The sequence below is a fragment of the Theobroma cacao genome, chromosome 3 (assembly GCF_053813885.1).
Source record: "Theobroma cacao isolate CCN51 chromosome 3, ASM5381388v1, whole genome shotgun sequence".
NCBI lineage: Eukaryota > Viridiplantae > Streptophyta > Magnoliopsida > Malvales > Malvaceae > Theobroma > Theobroma cacao.
The window spans coordinates 1,021,986-1,032,687 of record NC_142641.1 but is presented as its reverse complement, the minus strand read 5'-3'; the positions used below and the strand labels follow the sequence as shown (position 1 = coordinate 1,032,687).

Below are 10,702 nucleotides of genomic sequence, written 5' to 3'. Positions count from 1 at the left end.
TTGCCGACAAATCTTCTTCTAAGTCTCGAGTTTCTAAGATTTTAGCTTTGAGTTACCAACAAAACCTGCCCGTGTCTGTTGTTGCTATTTATGACCTTGTATTTGTTGTTAAATTTCTTTGGAGAATTCGCACTTCGATTTTTTGAATGTTTTCAAAACCCGATGTTTTGAATAATGCATGCATTCTATGATCATGGTAGAATGATTTTTTTTTTCTGCAATGTATACCAAAGAGTTCTGTAGAGTTGACTTCCACGGCTTCCACTAGCTTAAGCAATGGTAAGGGCTACTAAGTAATGAGTAGCTGTTTGAAATCATTGGCAGTTGCTGCCTCAATACGCAAAAACTTGTAAATTTAAAACTCAAAAATTCAGGATATTGCCTGCGTCAAATATCAGACCATCCTAGGGAGTATCATGAGAATTTTTAGAGGAAAACTGCTATCAAAACTGGCTAGGAACCTGAACACATTCACGCTCTCTTAGAAACCAGTTTAAAGAATGATTCAGGACTTGTTACTTCAGTTCGTTGTCATTTCCAGCTCTTCTTTACCCCTGAAGCACCTGCTTCATAGATCATTTTCGTCACTGCAATCGGATTATCTTGGACGACAAATATCAAGTAACACAAATTCTTTTGTTGAAAATTAGACTTCGAAATGCACAGCAGAAACCAACTATCAAGCGATTAGACAATGAAGATAAACATTTCATTCGACATCAGCAAGGTTTCAGGTTCAAGAATGTACAAAGCAAGACAGAGGCATCCCCTTAGTCATTCATGAAAAAATGGTCCACATAAACTGTCCATCACAGCAATTTGCATGTTCTCTGATGGTTTCCAGTGGCGTTTCCTTTGATTTATAAACCAGTTGTTTATCTGTTTCTGGTCTAGTCCTGTTGCCTCAGCAAGGCCAACCTTGTCTGCCTCCTGCATAAATCATATATTGACAAAAGTAAGTTGCAACAAAATGATATGATATTTTCTTATTCTTCTTAAGCAGAATAAAGTAAAATTTTTACTGATGTACACGCACTCTACATAATTTACCGTGGGATATGGCCATTTGTAGTGAACATTCCACCAGTCAAGTAAAATTTGCCTTGCTTCTTTCGGTAGTTTTCCTTTCTTCTTCTTTTTCGAAAATTCATGCTTAAGTGTGCTAATATAACCACTATACTTCCGTAAGAGTTTCTCTTTCAATTCGCGGTCTTCGTTTATCTGGTAATCCTCCAGTGCTTCCATCTCCCCTCCACTGAAGCCATCTTCGGATGATCCAGCAGCTTCATCTAGTAAGACCAGGATGATCAAACAGCAGAAAGGTACAAGATCTTCCATAGGCTGTAATTTATACATGCAACCAACACATTCCAAGATACAAAGGTAATTGTAGCCAACAAAACAAAACACCATGCTGCCTAGATTTGATTAGGAAACAAAACTAAGACAAACCATGTTTTCCAATTGTCCCAACAAAAGCAAAACCAGAGCCAAGCCCAGATATCAAATAAGGACATTACCTAAAACACATGGACATGAAGTTTCACAAAGCAGACCAGACAGGAAAAAGGCCCACCTTGAGGTCTTTGGAGGTAAGTCCATTAAAACCAACCAACCAAACCAAAAGACTTAGGTCCATTACCCCTGTCTTTTATCAATTTTTCTTTCTTAGGGGGGCAAGGAAAAGACCAAAACCCAAATGGGGTAAAGGGCCAGAAGACAGAAACCACATGGAGGGAAACCATCCATGTTTCTCCCAGGATGTGATGTAACACAGGTTAGGGGACCCCACATTCATTTCCTAAGTAAAACTGCAGATAAAGAGTGAGAGAGAGAAGAAAAAGATGGTGGAGGCGTTCGTTATGTCGTATCCAAGTCAGAGTTCAGGGTGGAGTTTCTTTGCAGAGCTGTTCGCGACAGTCAAAAAAGAAAGAGGGAAAGAGAAAGAGAAAAAGAGCTGAGCCTGCCTCTGCGTGCGTGTGCAGTAGTAACCCGCAAGGCACGCACTGCTTTTGGCATTTCAAATCTCCCTGCTCCTGTCAAACACTCAGTTCAGCAAGAAACTCAAAATGACAAAAAAAATAAACAAATAAAAAGTTAAAAAGTTGGGTTGATTCAAAGTACAGTGTTTTTTTTATGCAAACTCAGCAATTTCCCTCAGCCTTGGAAAGGGGTAAAGGTTTCTTTCTTTAGGTTTATGGTTGGCTACCATGTCGTCGTTTTCCCATGGAGTTTTTACATGGCACGTGTGATCAGAATCCTCAGCCTTGGGAATTGGCTAGCCGAAGAGACGAGGCAGGTTCTGGCAGTCATATTCAATTCTCAAAAGCTGTCTGCAGCGGCTCCTACGGGGGAGGGGGGAGCTGGGGGCGCGGGGCTCTCTTCAGTGTTCAGTCCATTTATGACCACTTCCACCACCAAAAAAATAAATGCAAGGCCAACAGAATCTAAAATCTACGCACACTATAAACAAAAAATATACAGATGGAAGAAAAAGCCAGTGACTTAAGAGAAAAAACTTCAACCCAGGAATTTGATGAGTGGCGGAGAGAGAGAGAGAACCTCACTGCATGCAAAATTATGCTCCAAGTTCAACATGGACCTTAACTCATTTTCACGTCTGAAATGCAAATGGATGAAATATATTCTATATGCATGACTTATTTATGTGTTGATCTCGGTATACAATTCGATTCTACTTGAAAATCGAAACGTTAAAACAACGAACACAAAGCACCTTCATATATATACATATATATATATATATAAAGGAACCCCAAAGCTCCTTCACATGCTTTGGTTCTATGATGACCACAAAGATGTCCAACTTCCATTTACATCGAGTTTTGGGATTGAAGATGAAAAATTCTGTGAACACAGTAGCACATTCATAAATTTACACAACCCTAATCATAATCTAATAAAACAGATAAAAGCTTTAGCGGTAGGCACTAGTATTGTAAAAATGATAATGCCATTGGTGTTAAGCACTCATGCCAACCAAGTACTAGTATGGTGAGCATCAAAAAAACCTGGACAAACTTAATAGTAGACATTTCCCCTTCCCCCTAAAGCCCAGCTGCTTAATCAGACAATTATCTTACCCTCAAAATTTATTTGGATGAAGCAGAAAAATTTAATACTAAAAGTATCCCATACGCTGATAGCAGAGTTTTAGAAACTCCGTGCGCATGTTTATATGCTTGTCACATTTTCATTAAAGCCGTTATGTTAACTTATTAATTTTCTTATATAAGTAAAATAGACACGTGACAAGAATATATACTCAATTGCGGAGTTTTAAAACTTCACTGAGTTTATAAGATAATAATGTGAAAAACTAAAAAAGGCAAGAGATTAGTTTAAAAGCTTAATTATGTCCCTAATTGTTGATAAATACTACAAAGTAACCCATAATAGGATGTCTACATCAGAAAAGAAATAAATTTTGCTGCATAACATCATATTATCACTATATATATATCTACATACTATCTATGAAATTAATCAGCCTTTTGACTTTTGAAAATGAAACTGTAATAGGGAGATTAAGGACAATTGCTAAGAATAAAATGAGAAACATAAATCATGAATTAAAAGTTTTAATAACAAGGAATTATGTGATCGGATGGAAAACAGAAGTATCTTTAATTATGCCGAAAATGAATATATTTAAGTTATATAGTTCACATGCAGCAAATGGAAATATTACAAGAAGCTAGCTTAGTGTCATAAATCAAAGCCCCTTTTAGTCTCATACACACCTATGGTTGTGAGTGTGTGTGAGTAACCTGAGCTCATATTATTTAACGAAAAGGTTCACTTAATAATGCATTTCCTAACTATTTTAGAATATAAAAGGAATAAAGAAAACTAAAATGTGCAAATATTTGTTATGAACTGAGCACTCTTCAGGAGACATCAACCAGGTTTCAACAAATAAGTAGGTAAATCATAATTATAAGACCCAAATTATTTGCAATCATCCACTCTATGTAGACGCAATATCCACAAAATACTTCTCACGATGAGATTGCAACCTAACCAAATGCCTATACCCTTAACCACCAGAGATGAAAACCAAGGAAAAGGCAGTAACGCAGTGATCATAAACAAGCCAAAACAATAATGTCAAAATGCTTTTTTGCATTAATAACTACAAATGAACATCTAAAACAGGTGCATGTTGAGAGTTTGAAAATAATATAACACAACTAGAAATTTGGAAACAGTTAAATCTTTAGACACTTTATGACTTCGTATTGGGAATACGCATATAAAAGACTGATATTTAATCACCTTGATCAAAAGCACTGGATGTTTGTAACAGAAAAATTTGCATACATACACTAAGGTGATAAACTACAAATTTCTACACTGGCAAACTATCGTTTTTCGTGTAGTAGTTCAATTATTCCATGTATTAAAATAGTAACATGTGCTGCTACAGTGTGGTATCTATCCAGTAGACAAGAATGCAGTGAAGGTATGACTAAAGTACCCTAATGTTGCAAAATAAAAGTAGAAGAACCTCTTAATCATGCAATTAACTGAAGGGCATAAAGCCTGCCAATGATCTTCAAGATCCAACCAGTCATATGCTTCCACCAAAATGTCCTCTTTCAAAACTTGAACTTTAGGTTCGCGCATGCCAGCTCCTACATTATATTTATTGCTGGTTCTCCACATTCAAAATCCTCGTACTCAAACCAAATCCATAACCTCCAAGCCGCACAACTAAAAGTACCATGCAATAAAGCAGCTTTCTCTTTAAGTGATGCTAAAAATAGCTTGAGACAATACAATATGGATGCCATTGTCGCCTTGACCACACGAAAGTATTACTAAAATAACATTTTGGAGACAAAGTCTATCTGTACCAACTGCAAAAGCCTATCGAATCGACTCTTATTTAATAACACAAACTAGCTTTAAAAATAGGAAATCAGAAGCAATGAGTAGAAGTAAAAGGAAGGAATTGAAGATTAGATCAATACCCCACAGCAAATGTAATACTTTGGAAACCTAACACAGGGTACTTGAGTCTATTGATATCTTGTGCTCATTACAATATTCTATAAGGCCCTACAGATGATGAGGGTGATCCTGGAAAAGGGAGTCTCTTTCAGATCAGGTTGTATTTTATACACATGAAACTGCTTGAAACTATTCCCAATCAGTTTCTTTTATGTGCAAAGAAACATTTAGCAGGCCCAGAGAAAGTACTGCAGCTCATGCAATATTAGGACACTAATAAACAAACATCAGACATAATTATGGGACAATGCCATTACAAATAGGAAAAGAGATGCATTCATAACAACAGGTTCTTTAAACATGAATTAAGTGATAGACCAAATGCATGTGCCCACACAGCAAAAGCAATGACTAACTATTCCATAGAAAACATGCAGATTATCATTTAACTTTATTTCATGATGGACCATTTTAGTAACCATTGCAGCTAAGTGAGAGGAAAAAAATTTGGGTTATTCTATTGCAATGGCCAAGAACTCGGTTATATTAATGTCCATTGGATGTACTTACCTTTAGGAAAATTATTTATGTGTTGCATTCTAAACTCCCAAGGACACCGTTATGTAATTTCCTCTTCCCTCATCTATGGAAAAGCATGTTTATCCTAGTCCTTTTGCCACTTTAGTAACTAAGGTGCATTCCATCTTGAGAGCCAAAGAATGCCTCAGCTTAAACACTATTTTGTTCTCATAAAATAAGGATAGACTTAGAACTGGCTTCATAAGGCTAGGAGTTTGTAAATGCACTTTTCAAAACCAAATGAAAGAGCAATAACATGAAATGAAAAATCTGTTTCCATTCACATAACAATGCTCCAAAAATGAACAATAATAGGATGGTTAATCTTGTTTCTGTAATTACTCACAACGAATGCCGTGTTTATATGTTTATATATACCATACCGAGAATGGTTTTTAATTAAGACAATTGGGAAAAACTAAAATCACAGTATCTACAAACACTAAAATATCAAGGATTCGATATACAACCTATAATTACAATAACTACACCCTAATTAACAGAAGCCTCCAATTCACAAAATGGATTACTAAAAAAATAAAATTGGTTTCTCAACTGCAACAAGGACAGCTTCATTGTTATCCAATATCACTTAAAAATTGAAATTGGCAAGAAGTGGTTTGAATTACATGATTGAATGTTAATAGAAGAATAGTTTTGCAAGACTAAGGAGTAATTAAATTAATTCGAGAGTAATTTAAAAAGAAAAGGAAGACCTTCTTATGCATTTTGTGCCACACCTACATGAGAAAATTGGGTGTCTTACTGGTTATGAAAAGAACATGGAAAATATTTAGAAATATTTATTCACCCAAAAGGGGAAAAAAAAAACCCCTTAGCTAAGAAAGCTGTTATGAGTTTAATTAAGCTGCTAAAATGCGCTAGGTTTTTGCTAACCTGCGCCTATTGTCCTCCATGCGATCACATAGAATTAACTCAGCAAGATCGATGCCGATAAATGAATAAATAAAAATAATGAACAGCACAAAAACCAACAAACTGGAATAGAAAATTCGAAAACAGAAACATACTGCAAAGAGAAAAGGATAAAATAAGAAAACCGAGCATGCTAGAGAAAGAGAGCAGAAAAGGTAACTGGTTGTGGAAGTAGCAGTAAATTTTACCATTGCAGAGATGAGAAAGCTGCGTTTTAATATTGTTGAGAAACGTGGTAGCATCATCAAATGGCTTTGACAGATCTGATTTGTACTTGAGCAACAAATCGCAGTAGGTTTCCTTCCCAACAAAAAAAAAATGAAAGTCAAATGAGGAAATGGATTGAAGCTTAGCAGCAGCTTCAAGAACTGAGAATACAAAGTCTAAATCTTTTCAAAGATAAAACAAAAACCCAAATTTTTGTGGTTTAAAAAAAAGGGAAGCTACCCATTGAAGAGATTTACAAGCATGTTGGAATGATTTTTTATTAGGGTTTAGGGCTGATGGAAGGTTGTTATAAGGGTTTGGGTGTGGCTTTGAGTAAAAGAAATGAGAGGGAATAAAGAGAAACCATGAAGTGATCAAGCTCGGGATCGGCACCCAAGCAAGTAGGAACCAAGGCGGTTCTCTTGCAAACGTCGCTTTCTCCACTGATTTCATCTAACATTTTGGCTATCTCCGGCGGTGCTCCCACCTGAAACAAAAAAGAACCCAAATTTCAGAAACTTGTCTGTCAAAGCGCATCTTTTCCCTTCCATTTCTTTTGTTTTTCTTGGAAGGAAGGTGGGGGATGGGATAAGCTATTTCTCTTTGCAAACTGAGTTACTGTGCAAGATTCAACCTACAAAACGGATTGAAAAGGAACAAAAATAGTAAAGACGGCGGGAAAGTTGAGTTATTAGCTGAAAACTGGCATGAAAAGGATAAATTTTAGCAGCTACAAAGAAGAAATCTACCAGAAGAGCACATGCAAATGCTAAAGCCCAAGACTCTTTCAAGTACACTGAAACCTTATAAAAACGTAACAGAATCTATCGCTAAAAGTTAACTATAAATGTGCAAAAACGAGCACCATCTTTTCCTCACCCACTCCCCAACCCTCTTAAATTCAAGTCTTTCCAGCTTCTACTGAGATACATGAGGAGTTCACTACTTTTTCTCTCTTTTTCTTGTGTTTTCCATCACCAGTTTCTCAACATCCAAACATATATATTAATACCTTCTGGCAATCAATATAGGCTTGGAGAAGTTTAGGGTAAAGAGGGTGAGAGGCAATCTTAGCCCTAATTGCACTAGAAACCTCTTCTTCACAGCCACCTCTTTGAATCTCAGCAACCATTGAATCAGCATCCGATATCCCAGACGAGCCAGACAACAACTGGCCTGACCCAAACATGTGCTCCACAAAAGCAGTAGCAGCAGCCGTATGAGACGGAAAACCAGCCGGGTAGTTTCCAGGAGGACTTAACATGTTGTCGGCGGCCGGTTGGGTGTCCATGGAGTAAACAGCTGTGGTAGCCGAGGAATGGAAACCGTACAGTTCCTCCATGATTGCTTTTAAGACAAACAAACCAGGAATACGATGATGATGATATTGATGCACAGAAGAAAGAAACAAAGCAAGAAAGCTTAGAGATGTGGTCTGTAAAGAATCGTTTTCTGTAGCTTATTACAGAGAGAGAGAGAAAGAAAGAGAATAAGTAGCAGTGAAAAGAAACAGTGGCAAACTTTTTTCTCTTTTTTACTAGGGAAAAGAGAAGCAAAGATAAAGAAAAGACCAGAGAATTAAAAGCATTTGTTAATTAATTTGAATGGTCATTTGCTGTGTTTATAATGATTGAAATGAAAGTGGAAACGGAGGAAGCAAGTGAAGGATAGAAAAGGGCCTTTGGGGTTTTGGGAGAGTGTGTGGTTTCAAGAATTTTTTAGCGTACAAACAAGGAGAAGCTCTGAGACTGAACCTGCCCCCCCTGCCCTCTGGCCTGGCCCTGAGTTAAAACCTTCTTTCCAAGCTTATTCTTCACTCCACGCTGTTACATGCCGCGTTTGCTTCACCTTCTGTTCTTGACCATCAAACACTTACTATAAATGCTCTATTTCTGGTACAATGGAATTGAACTATTTTAGTATCTCTATTTTGATGAAGGACTTTAATTATCAATTGCATGGTAGTAGTAATGAGTTGAGATATGTACATGTGACGTGATGCTACCCTACGCTGTATGTCCAATATTATGGTAATTTTGTGACATTTATTACAGATACTTATAAGTCAATACATTGATTCTACGCAGTGACGGAGTAAGGAATTTATGTTTGGAAGGATGAAGACACAGGAGTATTAACATTTTGTGAAATACTCATTTTCTTGAAATAAAATTCAATTCTCTTATTACTCATGATAATTTATTTTCATAATTCAGAAATCTTTAAAATTATTCAAAGAATTAATTTTAATAATTTACTTAAAATAACTAACTACTATAATAATAAATTATTTAATAATGACAATAATCTCAATTCCTAAATAAACTTTAATAACAGATAAAAATTAATAAATATAATAACAAAAATTTTAATAGAAAGCAATACCCTAAAAAATATTAAGTGCTATCAATAAACAATTTAATGGAAAGCAATTCCCTAAACTTAATCACAAAATTAAATACAATATCAATCAACAATTCAATGAAGAAGCAATCAACGAATAAAAAACTTAATTCTTTACAATAATCTAAACAAAAAAATAATAATAATTTGTAGAAAACAATCAAACAATCCCTAAATAAATAAGTAATAACTAACTTTAGGTATTTAATCAAATCCTTGCTTTGTTGTTTTCAACAAAAAATGATTAAAACAGTAAACTCTAAATCAAAATCACTAAATAGAAACTATTAAATAAAAAAAAAATTTAAAGTTGACAACATTAAAAACAAAATAACAGTAACTATACTAAATTTATCAATTATCGTGATATGAAATTTAAGTTATTAACTAGAGGTTTTATGCACAAAGAATGCTCAAATAAAAAAGTGTAAGGAAAAAATGACTTTTTGTTTCTATTTGGTAAGAAGAAAAGAGAACAAGAAGGGATAGTTGTGAGATTTTGAGAAGTAGGGTTTTGATATAATTTTATTGCAATAAGTTTTATTTGTAATTCTAAAGTCTATTAAAATTAATTGTTGACTCATTGTTCTGGGATTTCTCATCAAATAAAATATTATTATAAAAGTAAAATTATAAAATTTCAAAAAAATAAAATATGTTAAAAAAATTTTAAAAATTTTATTAGGAAGAAATTAAAAATTTCAAAAAAATAAAAGTAAATATAAAAATTTTAAAATTATTAGGTGGCCTCTGATTGTACGTAATTCTTGTATAATATTTTTAATCTTAATGATATTTCAAATCTATTTATTTCATCAATTATTGTTAAAAATCAAAAATAACATTGTCACAACAACTCATAAATCTCTTACATTACATCTTATTAATTTCACCTTAAAAAATTAATAGGGTTCACGTTTTTACCACCTAGACACCAATAACAACTTAACTCACTTGTTTTACCATGTGAACATCCACGTAATGATTCACATAATGTTAAGGTGATCGATTGTGTAAAATTTTAATGACAGTTGACAAAATTAATGAAATTTTAAAAATCAATCTTTATAAATTATGAATAAAAATTAAAGATTACACAAAATTTACTTGATATTTACATATAACCATTATGTTAATTAGCATACATTCATTCTTATATATCCTCGTATGTTCATTAGTATACATCCATTCTTATATATCCTCATATGTTCAAAATAATACATTTGAAGTTTGAAAATTTAAGTATTTAAATTAACCATCTCTCTATATATATACATCTATATTATATAATATAAATTAAAAAATAAAACAATTTAATGGAAAGCAATTCCCTAAACTCAATCACAAAATTAAATACAATATCAATCAACAATTCAATGAAGAAACAATCAACGAATAAAAAACTTAATTCTTTACAATAATCTAAGCAAAAAAAAAAAAACAAATAATTTGCAAGAAAACAATCAAACAATCCCTAAATAAATAAGTAATAACTAACTTTAGGTATTTAATCAAATCCTTGCTTTGTTGTTTTCAACAAAAAATGATTAAAACAGTAAACTCTAAATCAAAATCACTAAATAGAAACTATTAAATAAAG

The 10,702-nt window shown here is 33.9% G+C and overlaps 1 protein-coding gene across 1 annotated transcript; it reads right to left on the bottom strand.

The window, feature by feature from the left end:
- Positions 1–687: 687 nt before the first annotated feature.
- LOC18603936 (homeobox protein knotted-1-like 6) lies at positions 688–8,464 on the bottom strand. Its single transcript, XM_018116897.2, has 5 exons — positions 7,712–8,464; positions 7,064–7,186; positions 6,681–6,792; positions 1,051–1,289; positions 688–930 (listed from the first exon to the last, which is right to left on the bottom strand). Exons 1-5 carry the CDS (start codon positions 8,039–8,041, stop codon positions 775–777), a joined length of 960 nt encoding a protein of 319 aa, XP_017972386.2. The 5' UTR covers positions 8,042–8,464; the 3' UTR covers positions 688–774.
- Positions 8,465–10,702: the final 2,238 nt, after the last annotated feature.

Coding starts and splice junctions, on each gene's coding strand:
- LOC18603936 (XM_018116897.2), bottom strand. CDS start 8,041: ATGGAGGAACTGTACGGTTTCCATTCCTCGGCTACCACAGCTGTTTAC. Junction 6,793..7,063: donor CCGAGCTTGATCACTTCATG/GTTTCTCTTTAT, acceptor TTTGTTGGGAAG/GAAACCTACTGCGATTTGTT. Junction 1,290..6,680: donor GCTTTCTCATCTCTGCAATG/GTAAAATTTACT, acceptor TGGTCTTACTAG/ATGAAGCTGCTGGATCATCC.